Source organism: Pleurodeles waltl, chromosome 1_1, assembly GCF_031143425.1.
Source record: "Pleurodeles waltl isolate 20211129_DDA chromosome 1_1, aPleWal1.hap1.20221129, whole genome shotgun sequence".
NCBI classification, from domain to species: Eukaryota; Metazoa; Chordata; class Amphibia; order Caudata; family Salamandridae; genus Pleurodeles; species Pleurodeles waltl.
Window position 1 is genome coordinate 46156483 of NC_090436.1, and position 27596 is coordinate 46184078.

A 27596-nucleotide genomic window follows, 5' to 3' on the forward strand; every position below is an offset into this window, starting at 1 on the left:
ATTGTTGAGTACCTTAAATGTGTGTGTGAGGAATTTGAATTGAGCATGTATGTTGGAATGCAAAATGTAAATTGTTAGAATATCTACAATGACAGCAAATGAAAATGGATCAAAGACATTCAATAATTCCTAAAAGTTGGTTTATTCATAGCTAGGCAGCAGTAAAATGATGAATGTAACATTTGTTAATCTGTACAGGAGCAGGGCCCCCAAATCAGGTGTGGTTCTTCATTGGTTAATTAACAGGGAGAAAGCAAGAGAACCAGATGTGAATCTGGGCAGAGTCGCTTCCCACAATGCTCTCCTAGCTGTGGAGATGAAATCATGTTGCATAACTTTGGGTTGACTAGTTTGGGTTGGTACCACTTTGGGTTGGAGATCAGGTGGCAAACCTCCAAAGGTGAGGATTCATCTTTATTGCTCGATGCATGATTTCTACCTAGGGTGGATTTGGCCCGTTTCCTTCTCCGATGCATTGGCGTCCTTCAACTGCATAAGGCCAGCAATATTCTGTGATTCTTGAAGTCCAGCTAGGGTAGTCTTTCCTCTATTCAGGCCCAAGACTGCAGTGTCAAAAAATACAACTTGCCCAGGTGAATTGCCTTGCTTCACGCTGGAAAAGGAGCATGTAGCTAATTTGCATTGCATTCCTCTCTTCTTGGCTTTACTACAGTAAAGGTCTTCTGCTGTTGCTGAAACTTGATGTTATAGCCTGGTAAGATCCTGACTCTGATTGCCTGGGGGGAAATATTTTGTTGGGCACAGAAGCTCTGAGAATGGCATCTCTGTCAAATAATTTAAAGGTTGTAAAATGACTAGCTGAGGAAGACTCTTTTGAGGAGGTGCAGGTCATCTTTCATCACTAACAATCTGTTTACAACTTCTGTGGGGCGCTCCTGAACTTTGCAGAGGTCTTGCTGCAACAGAGAGAGCTCTGCTCCCACGCCATCAAGAGCTGCCCCAGATTCTCTACTAGACAACAGTACTTCTGCCATTAGAGTAGACCCTTCATCTTATGCAGCTGCTAAATAGGTCAATCTTGCTCTGGGAGGTCCTGGATGCACCTCTGCCCTTCTCCATTTTAGTCTTACCTGCATGACAGTTGAAGGACCTACTTAATCTTAATGGGCTCTTCTGGGCCATTCGCAGGAGGGATGTAAAGAAGAGATGCTGATGAGGAAAGGCCTCACACCTAAATCAGTCCGCACACCCAAATCGGTCCGGAAATCTTCTGTCCAAGCATCTAAAGGATGAGTGCCTCTTTCTGAGATAAGAATTTGAGGTCTGGTTACTCCTAGTCAGAAATATGGGTATACTCTTCAGAATTCACTGGTTCCAAAACAAAATAGGCCATCTGAAAAAGAATATCCCCTTTTTGAGAAGCACATAATCATAGACTCACCAGCGATCACAACCTCAACTTCTGTTAAGAAGATAGCTCTCATTAGGAAGATGGTTCTCTGTTACCTGTCTCTTTTCAGTGGAACATACTAATAATCAAGCTTTAATTTCAAAGTTCAAATTACATTTTTGCATAAAGGATCTCCATTTTGAGTGACTAACTTAGCATATGTGTGCAATGCATTTTACTCTGCTGGACTCTAAAGCAGCTGAGAGCCATATTCTGCAGTCTGAAAAGAGGGTCACTATAGGTGGAGTGACTATATGGTGGCAGGCTACCACAAAAAAGGATTTTCCTTTGGAGAAACGCTTGTGCCAGAGTACTGCAATATGGTGCAAACCACTGCCAAGGCCCTAGGTCTAGTACTCAGGAAAGAAGCATCCTTTATTTTGTAAGTAAAATAATAAACATGAGAAATGCAGCCCTCCTTACTAAAGTTGTTTTTTGCCCTTTAAAACATGAACTTGGTGAAATGTTGGCTTAGCTCCAACCTCCGTTTCCCAGCAAAACCATGAAAGGAGGCAAACTAAATAGTATGTCAAATAAATCCATCTTATTCATAACATGTAGTAATGAATATTGCCTGCAAGGGATACTGAATCTGCCATAGCTACCATAAGTTAAGAATTCCTTCACTCCTTGTATGAAGATTAGCTATGGTGCTCATATGCCTCAAGCTCGTGCTGCCAGTTACATAGTTGGTCATGCAATATTGGTGGAAAGGCTTGACCAATGAAAAGTCATATCCAGGCCCTCAATCAAAATAATTTCTCTTAGCAACAGGAAACAAATCTGGATCCAGGTGTGAGTCTTCCAGCACCAAGTAATGTATAGGTGAAGGTTTAAATGTAGGCTGAAGACACGTGGAGGTGGAGGAGAACAGACCTAGTCATTTAACTGACATTACTCTGTGTTTGGACCATGTATTTTTCTGAATGAAGAGCTAAAATAGGGATTTTGAGAAGGGGCAATATGGAGCCTGACACATTAGTTTTGATTGGCCCTGAGGTCTTATATTTGCTCGATCAAAATCTCTGCAAATAAGAAATCTGGACATCATGTTTGACTGTGCACTGTCAACCACTGCCCAAATCAAAGCAGTGGTCAAGGACATATTCTGCAACTCTCTATTCTCCTTGGTATCCTCCCACTGCTCTAAAGAATCCTCAGAGTGGAGCTGATGAGGGCTCTTGTAATGGCATATTTCAACAACTGCAATATCATCTGCCCTGGCCTCCGTAACAAGCATGTTGCCATCATCTGGTGTGCACTTAAGTAACCACAAGGTGACATACAGCAGTTTAGCTTGCAGAGGCAGCACACCAATGGTAGTATCAACCTGAAAATGTGGCTATCAGTACCTGTGAAAAAATGTTTTGCTACAGGAAGTAGTTGGCCTTTTTAATTGCATGAATGATTATAGTTGTGTTAGTATGGTGTGTTAGGAGCATTTTATGAAATGGCACAATTCAAATAAAATCAAATCTCAGTTTATAAAGTGCAGCTACTTATCCATAAGGATCTCACGGTTTGTCCTCTGAGCTTTAGTTAAAGAACCAGGTTCTAAGGTTCTTCCTGATCTGATGCAGTGATGGTGACTGCCTGAGGTGCAGGAGGTTCCAACTCTTTGCCGTGAGGAAAGCAAAGGATCTTCCACCAGCCGAGGTCTTCCGGATGCTGGGTACAGTGGTTAGCGCTGGGTGTTTGGAGAGGTCTAGTGGGGGAGAAGGTGATGCAGTGGTTGAGGTAGGCGGGCCCTAGGTCATGGATGGCCTTGTATGCATGTACAAGGAGTTTGAAGTTAATCCTTTTCTCAATAGGAAGCCAGTGAAGGTCTCTTAGGTGACTGGAGATTTGTTCGCTGCGGGGAATGTCGGGGATGAGTCTGATGGAGGCATTTTGGATGTGCTGTAGTTTCTTCAGGTTCTTTCAGGTGGTGTTGGCTTGGAGGGTGCTGCCATAATCAAGTCTACTGGTAACCAAGGCGTGGGTCACGGTTCTGTGGCAATCCTTTGGGACCTATTTGTAGATCTTCCGGAGCAGTCAGAGAGTTTGAAAACAGGAGAATGCGGCTGAGTTGACTTGGTGGGTCATGCTGAGTGATAAGTCCAGGTTGAAGGGGTAGAAGATGTGCCAAGGGTGGATGGCCACCAAGAGTCATTCCAGGGTGAAGTGGAGGGTCCCAGGATGAGGATCATGGTCTTGTCAGAGTTTAGCTTGAGACAGCTATCCTTCATTCAGGCGGTGATGGCTTTCATCCTGTTTTGGAAATTCTTCTTGGCAGTTGTGGGGTTTTCAGTCAGAGAGATGATCAGCTGGGGGGTTTCGGTGTAGGAGACCCCAATGATGGATGAGAGCTGGCCATGTAGATGCTGAAGAGTGTTGGTCTCAGTGAGGAGCCCTGTAGAACTCTGCAGCTGTTCTTGTAGGTTCTGACAGGTAAGGCGGGAGTATGAGTTCTGTCAGACGGGAAGGAAAGTATTCATTGTAGGGTCTTTCTGCAGATGCTGGCTGTGTGGAGTCTGGAGCAAAAGGTGAGGTGTGAAATCATGTTGAAGGCCAGTAGGATGAGGACTGCTGTATGGTTGTGGTCGAGGAGTAAGAGTCTGTGGCAGCGAGTAGGGCAGACTCCTTGGTGTGGTAGCTTCTAAAACCTGATTGGGAGATGCCCAGGATGTTATAGTCCTCAATGTACTTACGAAGCTGAGTGTTGAAGGCCTTTTTGATTACCTTGGCTGGGAAAGGAGGCAGAGAGATGGGGTGGTAATGATTGAGGTCCAGAGGGTCGGCCGTTGGCTTCTTTAGGAGCAGGCAAGTCTTGGAGTGCTTCCAGTCCTCTGGGAGGGTGGCTGTATCTGTGGAGCAGTTGAGGGTGTGGGGGAGCTCAGGTGTGAAGGAGGTATTCGCTTTGTTGAAAATGTGGTGAGGAACGTAGGGGCTTCCACAGTGGATGCTGCTCATGATGGTGCAGGTTTTGTCCATGGTGAGGGTGGTCCAGCGGTGCAGGATCTGTGATGGTTCCAGGGGTTGGAGATGGGTGGTTGTAAAAGGGCTGGGAGGGTGTTGGGGTCCGAAGCTGTCATATGTCTTTGATTTTCCGGTGGAAAAAGGTGGCTAGTCTGTCCCAGAGGTCTTGACATGGAGGGATGTATGTTGTTTCCGATTGGGGTTTGGCAAACTCCTTGACTAAGGCGAAGATCTCTTTCATGTTGTGAGCGGTGGCGCTGACACAGCCTTACAGGGCGGCTTTCCTCATGACTCTGATGAGATGGTGATGGGATTTGGTGGCAGCTCTGAAGGCCTCAAAGTCTTTCAGGGACTTGCTTGTTTTCTATTTTTTTCTCTAGCCTTCTGCAGGTGCACCTGGAGTACTTGAGTGCAGGGGAGGACCAGCTGGCCTTCTCGAGGAGGTATTTGGCTGAGATCTAACAGAGAGGTGCTAGGGTGTTGGCGCATTCTGGGATCAACTGGTGAAATTTCCGAGCTGAGATGTTAGCATTTGTGGTGAGGGGTGGAAGAGACTTGCTGAGGGTTTTGATGAGCTGTTTCTCAGTAATCTGGTTCTATTTTCTGCTTGAGGTTCAGAGTGTGCGGAGGTGGATGGTCGGTGAGGTGATGGTGAAATGGATGCAGCTGTGTTCTATCCAGTGAGGTGTGGAGGTGTTGACAACGGTAATGTTATTGCTGGTGGAAAAGACGGCACTGAGTGTGTGTCCATAGATGTGTGTGGGCGAGGTGACCAGTTGCTTTAGTCCTATTGTGACGAGGTTATCGAGCAGGGAAACAGTGTTGGTGTCACTGCTGTTGTCAATGTGGTAGTTGAGGTCACTGAGGATGAAGTAATTAGAGGAGCCTAGAGTGTGAGGAGAGATGATGTTGACGATGGAGCTGCTGAAGGCTGGGCGGGGCCGAGTGGCCTGTAGATGAAGGTGCTGGAAAGGGTAGACTTGAGGGTGGCGTGAATCTGGAAATGGAGGTGCTCCATGAGGGAGAGTATTCTTCCGCAGTGGTTGTCAGGTGGAGGATGGATTTGTGTATGATGGCCTGGACACCGCCTGGACAAGACGGCCGGTCTTTGCGGAACAGTTTGTAGTTGCTGGGGATGGCGATGGCCGTATCCAGTGCAGAGGCTAGGTTTGTCCATGTCTCAATGAGAAATGCGATGTCCAGGCAGGTGGAGTCTAGAAGGTCCCAGAGTTCTATGATGTGTTTGTGGAGGGATCGAACTTTGAGGAGGATGCAGCTGAGGTGCTCCGGGTTGGTGTTCGTGGCTCTGTGGTGGGAGGTGCCAAAGCTGGGTGTAGGGTGAGGGTGCGGTGGCAGTAGAGGCAGGAGAACGGTCCATGGGTGTTTATGGGTGATGCAAAATGTCAGGGGGCGGAGATTCCTGTGTTCAGCCCATGGAGGGTCTCTGAGTTGTAGCGATGGGTGGTTGAAGGACTAGGGTTCATGGCACTGAGCGTGGTCCAGGTGCGGATGGGCACAGACGGGCTTGCCTTTGATGTTTGGCTGCCATTAGGAAGGGGAGGGAGATGGGCCATCCGGTTAGCTAGGAGGCAGAAGGGGAGGGAAAGCATTTGGCGGGGGCACAGGGGCAGCAGTGGCAGGGAACAGAGTGCAGGAAGAGTGAGAGGCTGAAAGGAAAGAGAAAGAGACAAGAATAAAAAGAAAGGACAAAATAAATAAAGATGACAGAAAAAATAGCAAAAAGAAAAGAGACAGCAGATACTTACACTCAGATGGCCAATAGGCCACATGGGATGTGGCACAGGTGTGAACTGAGAGTCAGGCAGGGTCTCAGTTTGCTCGCAGCAGAGGTAGCAGCGCAGCAAACAGGTGGAGCTGCACAGAGGAGGGTGAACAGACACCGACCAGGAGGACAGAGGAGTCACCCTCTCAGTGTGCAACGGCCGCCATTAAAAAGGGGAGGGATACAGGGGGTCCGTCAGCTGGGAGGCGGGAGCGCGGGAAAGTGCTTTGCAGGAGGGAGGGGGACAGGGCTGCAGGGTTAGAAGCTGCAGGGAACAGAGGACAGAGAAAAGGAAAGGCTGAAAGGAGATAGAAAGAGACAAGAATGAAAAGAAAAGAAAAAATAAAAAAAGATGACAGACAAAATAGCAAACAGAAATGGGACAGCAGATACTTATACTCAGATGGCCACTAGGCTACCAGGGATGAGGCGCAGATGAGAGCCTGAGGGTGGATGTGACCCTCAAACTGAGAGTCAGGCAGGCTCTCAGCAAAGGCAGCAGCAGCAAACAAGTGAAACTGCACATAGGAGGGCGAATAGACGCTGACCAAGCGGTCAGAGGAGTCGCCAAGCCACCAATTCACAGCCAAGGTGGCCGCTTAATGTGAAGAGAGCCATACTCCACTATAACGACATTTTCAAAGTTACACTAGCAAGGACTTATTTCCTTACTTAAGGTCAGGCTGTCCTCTATTGCTCTAATAGACGATGGAAGAGTGGTCACTGTGCAGCAGCCTCTATTGAGAAGTAGTGTTTTACATATTTCCTAAAACTGGACATGAATAAGGCACTTTGGTTGGTTTGGTTGGTAGAAAGAAGGATTCCTATAGGTTGATACAACATGAACTTTCGAATACAAAATTGAGGTCATATTATGGCCAAGTCATGCAGTGTAGCACATCAAGTTACTTTGCTGCACTGCACTGCATAACAGGGAAAGGGCAGGAGTGCACCATACATAAGTCAATATGGCACCATCATGCCTTTTCCCCTGCACTGGCAACATTTTAGCTGCCTAGTGCCAATGCAGGCACCGTTACACCATGGTTGCCTGCGTTGTAAGGAGAATTGTATCCACCAGGATTCTCCCCTCAGAACTCTGTGTTCATCCCTTGGCTATTATACCAAAGTTCTGAGGGTAAGGCGATCAAAAATCGGGGGCAGATCCTTCTCCTTATTGCGCTCTCTAGCTTGGAATAGCATCACTGCTGAGTTACGCCAAATGGACTATGTACAACTCAGGGGTGAGGAATGTGATAAAATATCTACTTGTCCATGGGACAGGTTGCTTCATAAATCTACTTGTCCTGTAACCAAATCCACTTGTCCCTTTGGTGCCATGTAGTTCAGCAACACATTATGGAAGCCATCTCATTATATAAGTGCTCTGATAACAGCCTCTCTGAATATCCCAGTGCACATACTATAGTAGGGTAGGAATACTAACAAACCACTTATTTTGTCAGCTTTCCACTGATCTACATACTGGGGCTTGAGGTAGCAGTAAGCAATAGTTTCAGGGTTGGAATGCCCTTTTGAGTCTGTGCAAACTTACAGACTTGCATGTTTTAAGGTTTTTCACCAGCTCTTCTCTAATATTTCCCCATACTGAGAAAGCTTGGGCATTTATTCCTGATGGTTGGGAAAAAGTGGAGGGAAAGTAAACTTGTAAATGCTTAACAGATTTTCGCATGAGCAAATCTACACATACATATTTGCTCGAGTTAAAATGCAGTTTACAAATATTTTCTAAGAGTACCCTTTCTTGGTCTATTCCTGTAAATTCTTGGTTATATATGAAAGTCGTAAATCTGCTTTAATGCAATAACAAATGCCATTGGTGATTTTTTTTGCGTGACTTCCTTTAGGATTGGGCTCCTAATTTGGTCTGGCATTAACCAAGACCTTTTGTTTTTATTCGAATGCTCTCTCTCTCTCTCTCTCTCTCTCTCTCTCTCTCTCTCTCTCTCTCTCTCTCTCTCTCTCTCTCTCTCTCTCTCTCTCTCTCTCTCTCTCTCTCTATGTATCTATTGACTGGCTTCAATTTGAGTGACAGCATTGTGCTCTTTTGCAAGGTGCATATGGGCACATAAACAGTTTTGTTCAGTGCCAGGAAAAACTGGCAATGTTTGCTTTTTTAGACCAAAAATATTTTTGCTTTTTGCCAGTATTTGTCGTACTAGTGAGGGTCCAGCAGCTCCAACAAAAATAAAGTTTTGCAAAAATCGTGTCAAAACAAATCACGCATTGACAAAACCAAGAAGCTGGCGAACAATATCGAACATGTGAGCTTTGCCAATGCTTGTTTATTTTCATGTTTCGCATAATCTTGTTGAAACTGGTAACACTGATTTTCCCATTACGGATATATTTTTGGGAAACACTAGCATGCATCAACACATTTCACTAAATGATTCTTCAAATAAATGGTACTTAAAATTTCACAGTAGTTTAGATAAACGTGTTTTTCCTAGATGCATTTTTTTTATGAATTGTTTGATTTTGGAAGCAAAAAATACTTAATCTATCTTGCTTTCAAGCTTCTGCAACTATTTGCATCTAATCAGACAGCATTCTGGGAGCATTATAAGTAGCCTCATATTGTTAAAATTTTCAAACGTGTGTACACATCTTTATACTTTACAATATTTCATTACAGCTTCAAACATCATTAATATATGGACACAAATGTTACCTTAAGTCTAGATAATGCCCTTCCTTGATCCACAATGTGATATTGTAATCTGGCAGCAAAAGGGTTTGTGCTTCAGGGGGTTGGGCTTACTTGTCCCAAAGATAAAATAAATATTACAACTTTTTGTCCTTGAACCCAAACAATAAGTCCTGGGCATCAGACTATAGACATTCCACACCCCTGACAACTTTTTACTCTTTAATGTGTCTGTTAGCACTCTCTCACTTTCCCTTTAGTGCAGAGAAATTCCTCGGAGTAGCCGTGCATTTTAGAAATCTCACCATTCAGTCATTCATCATGTGGTTTCCTAGTTCATTCTTTTGTCAAGTCACAGAATGTAAAGCTCCCCAAAATGATGATACCACCCTTATCAGAAATTCATTTTCAGGTTGCTGGGCCCTAATATGACAACCTATGTGAGAATACCCTGGTTTGGGGGTGATCCTGCAGAGAGGCCATTTCCAGATTGTTCCTCCACTTCTTTTTTTACCTCATTTTTGCTGGCTTTTGGACTCTGGACACTTTACCACTGCTAACCAGTGCTAAAGTGCATGTGTTCTCTCCCTAAAAACATGGTAACATTGGCTCAAACCCAATTGGCATATTTAATTTACTTGAAAGCCCCTAGTAAAGTGCACTACAGGTACCCAGGGCCTGTTAATTAAATACTACTAGTGGGCCTGCAGCACTGATTATGCCACCTACATAAGTAGCCCCTTAACCATATCTCAGGCCTGCCATTGCAAGGCCTGGTTGTGAAGTTTCACTTTCACTTTGATGTGGCATTTACAAGTACTTGCCAAGCCTTAAACTCCCCTTTTTCTACATATACGTCAACCCTAATTTAGGCCCTAGATCACTCATAGGGCAGGGTGCTATGTAGGTAAAAGGTAGGACATGCACATGTGTGTTTTTATGTCCTGGTAGTGGAAATAGGGTAGCATTAGGATTTCCCTCATATACTGTTTGAGTGGTAGATTCTGATCAGAAAGGGGTAACCAGGTCATAATCCTGCTTATTGGTGAGGTTGGACTTTATATTACTATTTTAGAAATACCACTTTTAGAACGCGAGCATTTCTCTGCACCTAAAATCTATCTTTGTCTTACAGCCTGTCTTCAATCAACATCTGGGCTTGGCTGGATGACAGCTTCCTTGTGCATTTCACCCAGACAACCACAAACACAGGATACTCAGTCACACCTGCACTCATCTGCATACTAAATGGGTCTTCCTTGGCTGGAAGGGTGGACGGACTGACACTTACATTTCAAAGACTAGTGGCCTGCCCTCACACAATGGATGGCCAAACCCCCTACTGGGACCCTGCCAGAAAGACCTGCACTGAAAGGGGGACTTGTGCACTTCAAAACCACTCTTCGAAGTCTCCCCCCTCAAAGGCATTTTTGGGTATATAAACTGGGTCCCTGACCCCACCAACTCAGACACTTCTGGACCTGAAACTGCAACCTGTCAAGAGGAGATACATGGCTGCCCAAAGGACTCATCTGGACTGCTTTCCTGAGAAGGACTGCTGCCCTACTGTTGACCTGCTGCCCTTCTGCCCTCTGACTTTGCTGAGAAGGGCTCTCCAAGGGCTTGGATTGAGGTTGCCTCCTGTTTTCTGAAGTCTCAGGGCCAAACATTGATGCACAGCCTGGCAGAAACAATGCACAGCCATTTTGCGGCTGAGAAATCACCACACAGCTGAGCCGGAACGACTCAGCCCGACTTCCCGAGTGATGAATCCATGCAGCACATGCCGTGCGAGAGAAAATTAGACGCATCACCTACTGTACGGATGCAACGCCTGTGACTTCTTCCCGCACGTGCATGATTTTCCCGCATCATACCTGGGAATCAAAAAGATCCCTGCATCGCAGTGAGGAACCAAGACTGCGCGCTGGAAATCAACACAAAGCCCCTTGCAGCGTGGAAAGCAACAACTCATTGTCTGTGCTGCGTCAGGAAATCTGACACACACCCTATTTTTCCATACATCTTCTCCTCTGCGGTCTCCGTGCATGTATTTTTGACACAAACCAGGTACTTTGTGCAAACAAGAGACAGCTGTTGATTTCTAAGATTTAAGACTCTTTTTATTCTTTTACCCTTGCAAAAGTGATATCTCGGCTTGTGCTTATTGAATCTTTATCATTTTGACCTTAATTTAACCAGATAAATATCATTATATTTTTCTAAACATGTGTGGTGTATTTTTGTGCTGTTTTCACTGAGTTACTGCATGATTTATTGCACAAATACTTTACACATTGCCTTCTAAGTGAAGCCTGACTGCTCAGTGCCAAGCTACCAGAGGGTGGGGACAGGATAATATGGATTGTGTGTGACTTACCCTGACTAGGATTGTGGTCCGTACTTGGACAAGGGTATATACCTCTGCCAATTAGAGACCCCATTTCTAACACTATCATGTGTAATCTCATTATTATAACATAAAGTTAATCCTTACAATAGAATGTATTGATAAGTCCCTTTCATATTGATAGATCGTGAATTTGATCAGAAATAAAAGTGGCCATCTTTGTATTCTTTGTGCTATATTAAATGTGCACAGAATGCTAAGGTGCGAGAAATTCCCAGAGGGTAAGTATATGAGCCAGCTTCAACGTGGCAGAAAAGAGGCTGTTGTGATGAAGCTTTGAGTCAACAAAGATGTTCGTTAGAGTTGTTTTCCTAAGACAGAATATTGACTTTTCCTGTATAAAACTTAGTATAAATATTGGCTCTTCTGAGCTGATCCGTAGTGGCTCCTGCTAGCCAGCGCTGTTGCATCTATCTGCCTGAAACTCCCTGCACCCTCTTTCCTCTGCCTACAACCACCTACCCCACCTACAGTGAAGAGACTTCGAGTTGTGACTGAACCATCATTATGTCTAGAGGAGGTACGTCAAGCCATCCTCAACTCTTCATTTGTCATTTCATGTTTCTACTCATTTGAGCCAGTGTGTGTTCTTTCATTTTGAATGCTATTCTGTTCTGTGATTTGTATTGGAATTATTTGTGATGCTGCCAATTCATATTACATTTTGTCAGAAATGTTTCTTGAAACAATGATGAATGTCAAAAAGTAAATTTTTCTCCATACTCTTTGAAAAGTGTAAACGATGTAAAGCGTTAAGCAACAGCGTTGTAGAAACTAAATCAAGGTTTTCTACGACGTGTATGCCCACTGTGAGCGATCCCTCTCTGGCTTTATCCAGTGGACTATTCTTGCAATGGAAGATAAGCTATGATGGGTCCAAATGCAAAAAGACCCACAACTCGCATCAGGCTCCCTGCCCCTTTAAATGTATTTTTTTTTTTAAACTGTACACGGTGTATTGCTGTTATGCACAATCTCCCTCTAGCCTTCATTCCCTCCTTTTTCTTTAAACACTTAAGGAAGTACCTAGTGCTGTATTATGCATACGGCGCAGTGCCCTGTTTGCACCATGGTGGCTTTTCAAACCATGCTCTGAGTGCAGCACATTCAAGTTACATACAGGGCAGCTGTTTGCAAGTCTCTCCGTGTTTCACCGAGATGGGGGCAACCTGGCTGCACTTTCAGAAGGGAGGAAAGAGAACCCCTTGCAGGCAGGACCAGTGAGTGACTGCCTGCACCTGCAGGGGAATGTCTTGGGGGTGTCAATGGAAACCGCTTTCTCCCCTCCAGAGGGCTGCCTCTAGGAAATTGAAACTGAAAGATCTCCACCTTTATGTGGTCGCTTTCAGTGCACCTCCTATAGGCATCTTTGTCTCTCCATAAAATGGCACTGAGGCAAACTGATTCGCTAGTATTAAAGAAGTCCAAAAGAAGCCCAAACGTCTGCAGCCCCCTCTGTAATTCTATTGGCCCCAGGGTCACATAAAGCAGGCACAGACTTCTGTTGTCCCCGGGATACATAACTGTTAAACTGTTTCCTATGGGGCAGTGTTTGCCTTGGTGGTTGGTTTTTGATTTGTCCCTGCCCTTCCCTCGGTGGGTGACACTGCTCTCATTTTTTTCTCTCAGTCCGAGGATCTGAGTTGACAGCTGAGATAACCACATAAAAAATACAAGCTGCACGTCTGCTTGCACAAGATCGGCTAGGCAACCGTGCAGTGTGTGCATTTACCAATCGAGCACTCAGAGTTTTATGTGAGCAGAGGTGGGCCTGGAAACAAGTCCCATCAGAGCTCTTCATCGGAATGATAGTTCAGAGTTTAGTGGGCAAAAGAATGAGTGCCGGAGCCCAAAGCTGTGCTAAGAAACCAGGGGCCGACACAATTAAATGTTAGCGTGCTGAATACCAAGGTTGTGTAATATTTATTCCACTCCAGGCCTCTTTAATCCACTACAAGACACCGACTTTCCCTTAATCTCACTCTTGCGGGTTTCTCCTTACTCCTTTTGTGATGGTTTTTCCATCTTTCTCTTCCTCTGTCTTTCCCCTTTGTGTGTTTTTCCTCTCTTGCTCTCTGGAAATTTCTGAGTAGGAAAAGTAGGTGCTGGTACCCAAAAATGGGTACCAGTGGTCCCTACTGGCAACCAACGCCTCAAATTGGGCAATGAATGTCCCCCAACAGCTTCATCATATGAGCAGGGTGATTGACAAGGCAATGCCAAACCAGCCACTACTCTAACAGTCATACAAAGCCTCTAACATAAGCTCACCCAAGTCCTCACAAATACGGCTGAGCTGCACTGGCTGTGCAGAAAAGACACATCATCCAAGTATGTGTTCTGGCTCGATGGAGTAATTTGAGGTAGGTGTTACTGCTGTCTTTTTTTGATAGTGATATATTGACTAGCAGTGTTTTAAATGACAATCCTTCCCCATGCCGTTTGTTATTTTAACTGCACAATACATCAACAATATTTTAATTCTCAACTTTTTTTGGTATGCTATCTTATATGTCTCACACACACACACGTTACCATCCTTGTGGGGACTATGTACAGATACGTTCCTTGTGGGGACTGACCTTTCCGACTGCTCCTAAAACATAATGATTACAGAAAATTGTTAAGAAAAAAATCAGGATTCAGGATCCTACGTCAAATATGCAAACATATACTTTTCTTTATCACATGCACAGAACCATCCTTATGGGGACTTAAACAGGTGTTATTAACATTGTGTAGACGTGCTCCAACCTTGTCATTTGTGATTGAATACATTCATATACTAATAATGGATAAATGTTATTTTTGAGTGCTATACCTAAATTACACAATAGTTTAGTCATATGTGAATAGCTCCTTGTACCCTAGGGGCACCCAGAAAATTTATTTTGATGATAATACATTTCTCAGCAGAAAACTATAGCATACCATGTCCATGGAAAGGGGTCCCCAGATATTCAGCCTATTGCTGAGATCTCATAACCATTAAGGACTAATGAAACAACACATAGTTGAATAATTTAGAGGCCAAAGATCCTGCTATGTGGTCTGATTGGAAAGCTAAGTTGAGATTCAGTGTCTCTTTTCCATCAACTTCAACACTAGGCATCATATGTTTTGATATGGCTACAAAAAAGTAATCCCCAAAGATATGCCATGCGATTGTTTTAATATTCTAGAACTGACAAAGGATGTGTGATGATAGTTATTTTCAAGTCCCCGCAGAGACACTGCATGATTATACTGATGCCTAAGTCACAACAGATTCTGGGCCTGATTCTCTGCCCCTAGTACAGACCTAAAAATAGTACTCATAAAGGCCCTTTGTGAATTCCTAAAGTTATAAACTTAGACATTTGGTCTAAGTTTATACCAAACGTGTAAGTTTACCTTTGTGAATCTGGCCCATTGTTTTCCATCATAGTCACTCTAAGTTCCCTATCTGAGTCTATATTTACATTCAAGTCCCCACACAGATAGTGTGTGATTGTCATAATATTCAAGTCTCCACAGAGATAGTATGTGATGATAGATGTTTTGAAGTGACACAAGATAGTGTGTCATTAAAACGATGCCCAGGTTGCCCCAAAGATAGTGTGTGATTATAATCATATTCAAATCCCCACAGAAGTGGTGTGTGCTTATAGTCATGTTCAAGTCCCCACAGAGATAGTGTGTGATTGTAGTCATGTCAAAGTCCCCCAACAGATATTGCCTAATTATGGCCATGTCCAAGTCCCCAAAGATACGGTGTTTGGTTATAGTCATGTTCAAGTCCCTCTAGAGATAGTTTATAATGATTGTTATGCTACATTTAATACAGAAATAGGTTGTTATTACAGTAATACCCAGGTCCCCACATAGATGGCATGAGATTATTATAGCAGCCTGGCCTGGTTTGTAGTGGGTATCTATGGTACTTACACCTTATACCAGGTCCAGTTCTCCCTTATTGTGAAATGTAGGCAGCGACTAGAAGCCAGGCTCTCTAGGAGCAGCCGAGGCTTATATAGGAGACATGCAAAGCTCATGCAATACCACTGTAGTCACACAGCACTAACACACATGAAAGAAAATACTCAGTGTTACAAAAATAAAGGTACTTTATTTTAGTGACACAAATGCCAAAAATACCATAGATACTACCCTCCCTTGGGAGGTAAGTAATACACAAATTATATACACTAGTAGGAAGAAATAGCTGTAAAAACAGTTAGGAAACAGTGCAAATAGTGAAAATCACAATAGTTAGAAATGGGCCTAGGGGGAACACAAAGCATATACTAAGAAAGTGGAATGTGAATGTCGGTTTCCCACCTATGCAAGTGTGTGTAGAGGGGCGCTGGGAGTATTAGAAAACACCAAAAGTAAGTAATAGAACCCACCCCAGAGCCCAGGAAAGCAGGAGTAAATCACAGTAACTTTCCTAGAACACACAAGAAAACGGGAAATAAGATTATGCAAGAACCAGAAGAGACTGCAAGACACCAATGATGGATTCCTGGACCTGAAGACCTGTGGAAGAAGGGGACCAAGTCCAGGAAGCACAGAAGAGTCCAGGGAGAACAGGAGCCCCTGCTAACCCGGATGAAGGTGCAAAAGAAGGGCCACTGGTGATGAACAACAGTCAGTACTGCACCCAAGAAGATGGATGCGGGTTCCTGGTTTGTACAGATGATGTCCCACGCCAGATGGAAGATTGCAGTCTGATTTCACCAACAAGCCTTGGCACACGCAGAGCTTGCGGATAGCTGAAAATGGCGCTGGCGGGACCTGGTGGACTCTACCCAGGTGGGGAACTCAAAGGGGGCTCTCAGCAACTTAGAGAGCCCTCAGAAGACCAGGCAATGCACACAAGAGTCCCACAGCATGGGGACAAAGAAGGTGCACAAGGAGGCCCATACAGCACTACAACAAAGGGTCCCAGGCCGCCGAAGAACCACACAGAAAGCTGTGCGTCACAGAATAGAGTGCTGGTGGCTGGAGCTGCACGGTGCATGATGAACTTCATGGAAGGATGCCAACAAGCCTTGGCAACTGTAAAAATCTAGATGCACTGGGGTACTGTCTTGCATGGGGAGGCAAGTTCTTACCCCCACCAAAGTTGGACTGTAGGATGTCAGGACCATCAGGACCACTTTAGTCCACCACCCGTGAGGTAAGATCCATGCAGCTCGTCAGAAAAGGGGACCCATGCTGCCGGTAGTTGTTGCAGAGAGGTGCCTGCTGAAGCAAGGGAGTGACTCCTTTGATCCAAGTGATATTTATTTGTTCTTCTGGTGCAGGCTGAAGACAGGCTGTCCTCTGATGATGCACGACTGGGAAACAGTTGCAGTTGTTGGCAGGAACTGAAGATTCAATGTTGCAGAAGTCGTCTTTGCTTCTTTGCTGCAGTTTGTAGAGCTCCTGGAGGGTCCAGATGCAGTTTCTTTGGTGAGAAGGTGAAGTAAAGGATACAGAAGATTCCTGGTGGAATCTCACAATCCGAATCTGTAGAACCACCCAAGAGAGAGACCCTAAATAGCCCTGAAAGAGGGATTAGTCAGCTACACAGGTAAGCACCTATTAGGGGACGGCTCTGACGTCACCTGCTGGAAGTGGCCCCGCAGATGCTCCCAGAGTTCCCTGCCAACTTGGAATCCAAGATGGCAAAATCCAGGGACCCTCTGGAGGAGTTCTGACCACTCCCTTGGGGTGGTAATGGACAGGGGAGTGGTCACTCCCCTTTTCTCTGTCCAGTTTCGCACCAGAGCAGGGACTGGGAGTCCCTGAACTAGTGTAGACTGGATTATGCAAGGAGTGTACCATAGAGCCTTCAAAGCATTTCCATTGTCTTGGGGAGGCTACCCCTCCCAAGCCTATAACACCTAGGGCCTGATTCAGACCCTGGCGGCCGGTGACCGCCAGGGTCACCGGCCACGGGAGCACCGCCGACAGAACGGCGGTGCTCCAAAGGGCATTCTGACCGCAGCGGTTCTGCCGCGGCCAGAAAGGGTAAACCGGCGGTCTCCCGCCGGTTTACCGCTGCCCTTGGAATCCCCCATGGCGGCGCAGCTTGCTGCGCCGCCATGGGGGATTCTGACACCCCCTACCGCCATCCTGTTCCTGGCGGTTCGCCCGCCAGGAACAGGATGGCGGTAGGGGGTGCCGCGGGGCCCCTGGGGGCCCCTGCCGTGCCCATGCCAATGGCATGGGCACGGCAGGGGCCCCCGCAAGAGGGCCCCACTGTGTATTTCAGTGTCTGCCTAGCAGACACTGAAATACGCGACGGGTGCAAACTGCACCCGTCGCACATGCCCACTCCGCCGGCTCCATTCGGAGCCGGCTTCCTCGTGGGGAGGGGTTTCCCGCTGGGCTGGCGGGCGGCCTTCTGGCGGTCGCCCGCCAGCCCAGCGGGAAAGCCAGAATGGCCTCCGCGGTCTTTCGACCGCGGAGCGGCCATATGGCGGTTCCCTCCAGGCGGGCGGCGACCACCACCCGCCGGGGTCAAAATGACCCCCCTATTGTCAAAGGGAGAGGGTGTTACACCCTTTCCCAAAAGAAATCCTTTGTTCTGTCTTCCTGGGCTTAAGCTGCTCAAGCAACAGGACGGCAGAAACCTGTCTGGGAGGTGGAAGCAGCTGGGGCTTACTGGAAAACCTCAGGAGGCTGAAATGGCAATACAGGGGGTCCTCTAAGGAGCCCCCAGAGTGCATGGAATCAGACAACCAATGGTTGCAAAAGCATTGGAGTATGATTCCAACATGTTTGATATCAAACATGCCTATATTGGGAGTTACCATTATGTAGCTGGACCTATGTCCAGTATACACGTAAAATGTGTCCCCGCACTCACAAAGTCTGGGAAAATGTTCCTGGTGGTCATGGGGGCACCTCTGCTAGTGCAGGGGTGCCCTCACAAATAGGTACTCTGCAGCTTGCGCTCACAGCTGGAAGGTCTACTATAGGGGCGACTTATAAGTGACCTGGTGCAGTGTAAATGGCAGTGAAAGGGTGCACACACCTTTTCACGCAGGCTGCAATGGCAGTCCTGCAGAAGCCTTTGCATGGACTCCCTATGGATGGCAAAAGAAATGCTGCAGCCCATAGGGATTCCCTAGAACCCCAGTGCCCTTGGGTACCTATGTACCATATACTAGGGACTTATAATGGGTCACCAGAATGCCATTTTGGGTGAAAGTCTGGGTTACCAGTATGCAACAACAAAATGTAGAGCAAACGCATAATAACTGGTGTCTTGGTTAGCAGGATCCCATTGAACGCAGTCAGGCACACTGACATAAAATGGGTGTAACCATGGCACAAGGAAGGAACTTTCCCACCCCACCCCCAACTAGGGACAAAAGGCTAACCTTGCCCACATGAATCTTCATTGTCTAAGTGGAAATATCTGGAGAGTCCATCTGCATTGGAGTGGTTACTCCCAGGTCTATGTGCTACTGTAAAAACCATCCCCTGTAGGGAAATGGACCACCTCAACACTTTAGGATTTTCTCCTTTCATTTGCTTTAGCCATGAGAGAGCTTTGTGGTCTAGCTGAACAACGAAGTGAGTCCCAAAGAGGTATGGTCTCAACTTCTTTAAGGCCCGGACAACAGCAAAGGCCTCCCTCTCTATGGCTGACCAATGCTTTTTCCTAGGAGTCAACCTTCTACTGATAAAAGCTACAGGTTGATCCTGGGCCTCTGTATTGAGTTGTGATAAAAGTGCTCCAACCTCTACCTCTGAAGTACCTTTCTGAACTATGAACTAGTTTGGGCTTTTTAAGACAGTTGCAGTGCACATGTCCTGCTTTAGCTCCTCCGAAGCTTTCTAAGAGCTAGCTGTCCATAATACCTTTTTAGGCATCTTCTTTGAGGTGAGGTCATTAAGAGTAAGAGGAGCAACAATGGAGCCATAGTTCTTAATGAACCTCCTGTAATACCCAGTGAGACCAATAGAGACTAAAATAGTCTGGATCTTCCCCTGTAGTGGTTCAATCTATTCTCCACCTACCAGGTGTCCCAGATAAACCACCTTCCCCAGCCCTTTCTGGCACTTACACGCCTTAATAGTGAGGCCTGCCTTTTGCAGAGCCTCCAAAACTTTCCAAAGGTGGACCAGGTGGTCATTCCAGGTGGAGCTAAAGACAGCAATATCATCATGATATGCTGCACTGAAAGCCTTCAGACCTTGGTGGACTCTGTTCACCAACCTCTGAAAAGTGGCATGTGCATTTTTCAAACCAAAGGGTGAGAGAAAGTAGCCTATTTCTAGCATGGTTACCCCCACTTTTGGCCTGTTTGTGAATGTGTGTCAGTGTGTTCTTACTGTGTCACTGGGATCCTGCTAGCCACGACCCCAGTGCTCATAGATAAAAACCTACATGTCAGTGTGTTTTGCCTGTCTCACTGAGATCCTGCTGGTCAGGGCCCAAGTGCTCATAATTTATGGCCTAATGTGTATGCCTGTGTAGTGCCTAACTGTTTCGCTGAGGCTCTGCTAATCAGAACCTCAATGCTCATGCTCTCTCTGTTTTTAAGTTTGTCACTGTAGGCCAGTGACTTCATTTACCAATTTCAATTGGCACACTGGACACCCCTTGTAAGTCCCTAGTATATAGTACCTAGGTACCCAGGTCATTGGGGTTCCAGGAGATACATATTGTAGGAGGCTGGACTGGCTTGTAGTGGGTACCAGAGCTACTTACACCGTGGGCCAGGTCCAGTTATCCCTTATTAGTGTAGAAGAGGTGTTTCTAGCAGCTTAGGCTGGTAGAAGGTAGCTATGGCAAAGCAGCTCAGGCTGAACTAGGAGACATGTAAAGCTCCTACTATACCACTGGTGTCATATGCACAATATCATAAGAAAACACAATACACAGAAGCACTAAAAATAAAGGTACTTTATTTTTATGACAATATGCCAAAAGTATCTCAGTGAGTACCCTCAGTATGAGGATAATATATATACACAAGATATATGTACACAAACCAAAATTATGCAGGTAATAGCAAGAAAAGTAATGCAAGCAGTGTAAAATTACAGTAGATTGCAATAGGAGCACATAGGTAAAGGGGCAACACAAACCATATACTCCAAAAGTGGAATGCGAACCACGAATGGACCCCAAACCTATGTGAGCTTGTAGAGTGTCACTGGGACTGTAAGAAAACAGTGAGGGTTAGAAAAATAGCCCACCCCAAGATCCTAAAAGGTAGGTGTAAAGTGCACCTACTACCCCCAGAGAGCACAGAAGTCGTGATAGGGGGATTCTGCAGGAAGAACAAACACCAACAATGCAACAACAGTGGATTTCCAGACCTGAGTTCCATGTAAGACAAGGGGACCAAGTCCAATAGTCGCGACAGTGTCGAGAGTGGGCAGGAGCCCAGGAAATGCCAGCTGAGGGTGCAAGGAAGCTGCCACCTGTTGGAAGAAGCTTGGAGTTCTGCAAGAAAGAATAGGACTAGGAACTTCCTCTTTCGAGGATGGATGTCCCACGTCGCAATGAAGCTTGCAGAGGTGTTCCCACACAGAAAGTCCGCAAAAAAGCCTTGCTAGCTGCAAGGGTTGCGGTAGAGGTTTTTGGGTGCTGCTGTGGCCCAGGAGGTACCAGGATGTGGCCACTTGAAAGAGGAGACAGAGGGGGCCTCCAGCAAGTCAGGGAGCCCTCACAGAAGCAGGCAGCACCCGCAGAAGTACCTGAACAGGCATTTGGAAGAAGAGTGAACTGGAGTCCATGCGAAGTCACAAAAGGGAGTCCCACGACGTCGGAGGACAACTCAGAAGGTTGTGCACTGCAGGTTAGAGTGTGGGGACTCAAGCTTGGCTGTGCACGAAGGAAGTCCTGGAAGAGTGCACAGGAGCCGGAGCAGCTGCAAATCACGTTGTTCCCAGCAAAGCAGTCTAGTGTGGGGAGGCAAGGACTTACCTCCACCAAACCTGGACTGAAGAGTCACTGGACTGTGGGAGTCACTTGGACAGAGTTGCTGAGTTACAGAGACCATGATTGTCGTGCTGAGAGGAGACCCAGAGGACCAGTGAAGCAGTCTTTTGGTGCCTGCGGTTGCAGGGGGAAGATTCCGTCGACCCACTGAGATTTCTTCAGAGTTCCTGGTGCAGAGAGGAGGCAGGATACCCCCAGAGCATGCACCACCTGGAAACAGTCGAGAAAGCCGGCAGGATGAAGCGATACAAGGTTGCTAGTAGTCGTCTTGCTACTTTGTTGCGGTTTTGCAGGCGTCCTGAGCAGTCAGCAGTCGATCCTTTGGTAGAAGGTGAAGAGGGAGATGCAGAGGAATTCTGATGAGCTCTTGCATTCATTATCTGGTGAGATCCCCAAAGCAGAGACCCTAAATAGCCAGAAAAGGAGGTTTGGCTAACTAGGAAGGAGGATTGGCTACCAAGAGAGGTAAGAGCCTATCAGAAGGAGCCTCTGACGAAACCTGCTGGCACTGGCCACTCAGAGCAGTCCAGTGTGCCACAGACACCTCTGTTCCCAAGATGGCAGAGGTCTGGGACACACTGGAGGAGCTCTGGGCACCTCCCCTGGGAGGTGCAGGTCAGGGGAGTGGTCACTCCCCTTTCCTTTGTCCAGTTTCGCGCCAGAGCAGGGCTGGGGGATCCCTGAACCGGTGTAGACTGGCTTATGCAGAGATGGGAACCATCTGTGCCCATCAAAGCATTTCCAGAGGCTGGGGAGGCTACTCCTCCCCAGCCTTCACACCTATTTTCAAAGGGAGAGGAAATCCTCAGAGGAAATCCTTTGTTCTGCCTTCCTTGGCCAGGGCTGCCTGGACCCCAGGAGGGCAGAAACCTGTCTGAGGGGTTGGCAGCAGCAGCAGCTGCAGTGGAGACCCCGGAAAGTCAGTTTGGCAGTACACAGGTACTATGCTAGAGACCCGGAGGATCATGGAATTGTCCCCCCAATGCCAGAATGGCATTGGGGGAACAATTCCATGATCATAGACATGTTACATGGCCATGTTCGGAGTTACCATTGTGACGCTGTACATAGGTAGTGACCTATGTACAGTGCACGCGTGTAATGGTGTCCCCGCACTCACAAAGTCCGGGGTATTTGCCCTGAACGATGTGGAGACACCTTGGCTAGTGCCAGGGTACCCACACACTAAGTAACTTTGCACCTAACCTTCACCAGGTGAAGGTTAGACATATAGGTGACTTAGAAGTTACTTAAGTGCAGTGGTAAATGGTTGTGAAATAACGTGGGCGTTATTTCACTCAGGCTGCAGTGGCAGGCCTGTGTAAGAATTGTCAGAGCTCCCTATGGGTGGCAAAAGAAATGCTGCAGCCCATAGGGATCTCCTGTAACTCCAATACCCTGGGTACATCAGTACCATTTACTAGGGAATTATATGGGTGTACCAGTATGCCAATGTGAATTGGTAAATTTAGTCACTAGCCTGTTAGTGACAAGTTTGGAAAGCAGAGAGAGCATAACCACTGAGGTTCTGGTTAGCAGAGCCTCAGTGAGACAGTTAGGCATCACACAGGGAACACATACAGGGCACATACTTATGAGCACTGGGCAGTGAAATATGGGGGTAACATGCCAGGCAAGATGGTACTTTCCTGCACAACCCCCCCCCCCCAAACGAAGGACAATAAGACTAGCCATGACCCGATGAGTCTTCATTGTCTAAGTGGAAATATCTGGAGAGTCCATCTGCATTGGAGTGGGTACTCCCAGGTCTATGTTCCACTGTATAGTCCATTCCCTGTAGAGATATGGACCACCTCAACAATTTAGGATTTTCACCTTTCATTTGTTTTAGCCAAAGTAGAGGTTTGTGGTCTGTCTGAACAATAAAGTGAGTGCCAAACAGGTATGGCCTCAACCTTTTCAGTGCCCAGAACACAGCAAAGGCCTCCCTCTCAATGGCAGACCAAAGCTTTTCTCCAGGGGTCAACCTTCTGCTGATAAAAGCAACTGGTTGATCCTGGCCCTCAGAATTCAGTTGTGATAAGACTGCCCCTACCCCTAATTCAGATGCATCAGTTTGAACAATGAATTTCTTGGAATAACATGGGCTTTTTAGCAAAGGTGCAGAGCACATGGCCTGTTTGAGCTCCTCAAAAGCTTTCTGACAGCTAGCTGTCCACAATACCTTTTTAGGTATCTTCTTACTTGTGAGATCATTAAGAGGGGCTGCTATGGAGCCATAGTTTTTAATGAATCTCCTGTAATACCCAGTGAGGCCTAAGAAGGCTCTCACCTGGGTCTGTGTTGTAGGGGGAACCCAATCCATGATTGTCTGGATTTTCTACTGCAGTGGTGGAATCTGTTCTCCACCTACCAGGTGTCCCAGATAAACCACCTTTCCCTGCCCTATATGGCACTTTGAGGCCTTGATAGTGAGGCCTGCCTTTTGCAGGGCCTCCAAAACTTTCCAAAGGTGGACCAGGTGCTCATCCCAGGTGGAGCTAAAGGCAGCTATATCATCTAGATATGCTGCACTAAAAGCCTCCACTCCTTGCAGGACTGTGTTCACAAACCTCTGAAAAGTGGCAGGTGCATTTCTCAAACCAAAGGGCATCACTGTAAATTGGTAGTGCCCTCCTATAGCTGAAAATGCAGTTTTAGGTTTAGCATCCTCAACCAATTTGATCTGCCAATACCCTGCAGTCAAATCAAAGGTGCTTAGATACTTGCCAGATGCCAGTGTATCTATGAGCTCATCTCCCCTGGGTATAGGGTGAGCATCAGTATTTGTTACCTGATTGAGACCTCTGCAGTCTACACAAAACCTCATCTTCCTTTTTCCATCTTTTGAGTGAGGCTTTGGTACAAGCACCACAGGACTCGCCCATAGGCTTTCAGAAGGTTCAACCACTCCTAGATCAAACATTTTCTGAACCTCTTGTTTTATGCAGTCCCTGACATGGTCAGGCTGCCTATAGATTTTACTTTTGACAGGCATGCTGTCTCCAGTATCAATTGTGTTTTCACACCAAGATGTGGTGCCTGACACAGTTGAAAAGAGTTCAGAAAATTGTACAAGGAGATTTATGCAGTTGTCTTTCTGTTCTGCAGTCAGACAATCTGCCAAAACTACTCCCTCCACTAGAGATCAGGGAGAGGGTCACTCTCTTCTTCCTGTCCTTCATCTGTTGCCATGAGCAGGGTGAAATCAGCCCTGTCATACTAGGGTTTTAGGCGGTTGACATGAATCACCCTAAGGGGACTCCTGGCAGTGCCCAGGTCTACCAGATAGGTAACCTCACCCTTTTTCTCAACAATTAGATGGGGTCCACTCCATTTGTCCTGGAGTGCACTTGGGGCCACAGGCTCCAATACCCACACCTTCTGTCCTGGTTGATGCTGAATCAGAACAGCCTTCTTGTCATGCCATTGCTTCTGGAGCTCTTAGCTGGCTTGAAGGTTTTTACTGGCCTTTTTCATGTACTCGGCCATTCTGGATCTTAGGCCAAGTACATAGTCCACTATGTCCTGTTTGGGAGTTTTTGAAGGTTGTTCCCAATCCTCGTTCACAAGTGTTAGTGGACCTCTTACAGGGTGTCCAAAGAGGAGTTCAAAGGGGCTGAAGCCCACTCCTTTCTGGGGTACCTCCCTGTAAGCAAAAAGGAAGCAAGGTAACAGGACATCCCATCTCCTCCTGAGTTTTTCAGGGAGTCCCATTATCATACCTTTGAGAGTTTTATTAAACCTCTCTACCAGTCCATTAGTCTGTGGATGATAAGGAGTGGTGAATTTGTAGGTTACACCACATTCCTTCCACATAGCTTTCAAGTATGCAGACATAAAGTTGCTACCCCTGTCTGATACAACCTCTTTTGGAAAACCTACCCTGGAGAAGATTCCCAGGAGGGCTTTTGCCACTGCAGGAGCTGTAGTGGTCCTTAGAGGAATAGCTTCAGGATATCTTGTGGCATGGTCCACAACCACCAAGATAAACCTATTGCCTGAAGCAGTAGGAGGGTCAAGGGGGCCAACTATGTCAACCCCTACCCTTTCAAAGGGGACCCCAACCACAGGTAGTGGAATAAGGGGAGCCAAGCATCCTAGGCCAGTGAAACAGGGGGACAAGCCTTTCTCATGTTTTGATCTGGCCCAATTGCCCAGCCAAAGGAATGTCATGTGCAATAGTTAGGAGGAACTCTCTGTACTGCAGGGGAATGACCAATCTCCTGGCTGCTCCAGGTTTTGGGTCCCTTGCCTCGGTGTACAAGAGGTTGTCCTCCCAGTAAACTCTATGTGAGTCACTGACATGCCTATTTTGCTGTTTGACAGCTTGCTGTCTGAGACCCTCTAATGTGGGACAGGTTTGCTGTGCCACACTCAGCTCTTCCCTGGCAGGCCCCCCTGCCCCCAAAACCTCAGCAGTGTCTGCTGCCAGCTCATCTGGTGAAGGTTCTGCACAGGGAGGAAATTCTTCTGCCTCAGAAGGAGAATCATCTGTAGATGGAGGGATAGTGGGTAGGGATTTACCCTTGCTACCCCTAGCTTTAGGGAGCACTTGGTCCATTTTTCCAGGATCTAAGTTACCCTGTCCTTTTTGCTTTTTTGGCCTGAGCCCTTGTCAAATCAGAAATATGCCCAGGAATGCTCAGAATTGCTGCATGAGCCTCCAACTCCACTTCTGCCCAAGCTGATGTCTCTAAATCGTTCCCTAGTCTACAGTCTACAGGTAAATCTGAGGCAACCACAACTTTCTTTGGACCAGTAACCCCCTCCCCCAGTTGAGATTCACAACAGCCATGGGGTGGCCAAGAGTGTTGTTATGAGCGACTGTTACTTGGTACTGCTGACCAAGTAGGTGTTGTTCAGGGTGCACCAGTTTCTCTATCACCATGGTAACACTGGAACCTGTGTCCCTGTAGGCCTGAACCTCAACACCATTTATTAGGGGAAGTTGCTTGTACTTATCCATATTAAGGGGACAAGCAACCAAGGTGGCCAAATCAATGGCACCTTCAGAGACTAACACAGCCTCTGTGGTCTCCCTAACAAGACCAACCCCAACTAAATTACCAAAAGTGAGCCCAACTACTCCCTTGGATTGGATATTAGTAGGTTTGCTCCCACCACCACTGCTATTACTAGGGGCACTAGAATTTGCAGTAGGGGTTGTGGTAGTGGGAGGTTTGGTGTTTTTCTTTGGACAACTGGCATCAGTTGTCCAATGGCCTTTGACTTTACACAAATAACACCAAGGCTTTTTAGGTTGATTTGAAGAGGATTTCAATCAATCAATCAATCAATCAAGAAATTTGTAAAGCGCGCTACTCACCCGGAGGGTCTCAAGGCGCTGGGGGAGGTGGGAGCGCTACTGCTCGAACAGCCAGGTTTTGAGTTGCTTCCTGAAGGAGAGGTGGTCTTGGGTCAGACGGAGGTGGATGGGGAGGGAGTTCCAAGTCTCGGCTGCCAGGTAGGAGAAGGATCTTCCTCCCATGGTGGCTTTTCTAATGCGTGGAACGGCGGCGAGGGCGTGGCTGGTCGATCGTAGCTGGCGGGTGGGAGTGTAGAAGGTCAGGCGGTTGTTGAGGTACCTGGGGCCCAGGTCGTGGAGGCCCTTGTGTGCGTGGGTGAGGAGACGGAACGTGATTCTCTTGCTGACGGGGAGCCAGTGCAGGTCTCTCAGGTGTCCGGAGATGTGGCTGTGTCGGGGGATGTCAAGGATGAGGCGTGCGGAGGCATTCTGGATGCGTTGGAGTCTTTTCTGTAGTTTGGCCGTGGTTCCGTTGTAGAGGGTGTTTCCGTAGTCCAGTCGGCTGGTGACGAGTGCCTGGGTGACCGTCTTCCTGGTTTCGGTGGGGATCCATCGGAAGATCTTTCGGAGCATGCGTAGGATGTTGAAGCATGATGATGAGACGGCGTTGACTTGTCTGATAATCGAGACGGAGGAGTCCAGGATGAAGCCCAGGTTAAGTGCGTGGTCCGAGGATGAGGACTTCCGTCTTGTCTGAGTTCAGTTTCAGGCGGCTGTTCATCATCCACTCGGCTACGTTTTTCATCCCTTCGTGCAGGTTGGTTCTGGCGGTGGCTGGGTCGTTGGTGAGGGAGAGGATCAGCTGGGTGTCGTCGGCATAGGAGATGATGTTGAGGTTGTGTTGGCGTGCGATGGCTGCGAGGGGGCTCCTGTAGACATTGAAGAGGGTGGGGCTGAGTGATGATCCTTGTGGTACGCCGCAGATGACTTCGGTGGCCTCGGATCTGAACGGGGGAGGCGGACTCTCTGGGTTCTTCCGGCGAGGAACGAGATGATCCACTCTAGTGCCTTCTCTTGGATTCCGATGTTGCTGAGGCGCTGCACTAGGGTGCGGTGGCAGACAGTATCGAACGCTGCGGAGAGGTCCAGGAGGATGAGGGCCGCTGTTTCCCCGTTGTCGAGCA

The 27596-nt window shown here is 47.0% G+C and overlaps 1 protein-coding gene across 1 annotated transcript in view; it reads left to right on the forward strand.

Moving 5' to 3' along the window:
- The first annotated feature begins 11619 nt into the window (after nucleotides 1-11619).
- The window catches only part of LOC138260406 (uncharacterized), a 95386-nt gene continuing 79409 nt past the window's right edge, over nucleotides 11620-27596 (forward strand). Inside the window, exon 1 of the mRNA XM_069208898.1 lies at nucleotides 11620-11753. Coding sequence (XP_069064999.1) covers nucleotides 11741-11753 — 13 coding nt within the window. The 5' untranslated portion in view covers nucleotides 11620-11740. The remainder of the gene's footprint in view (nucleotides 11754-27596) is intronic.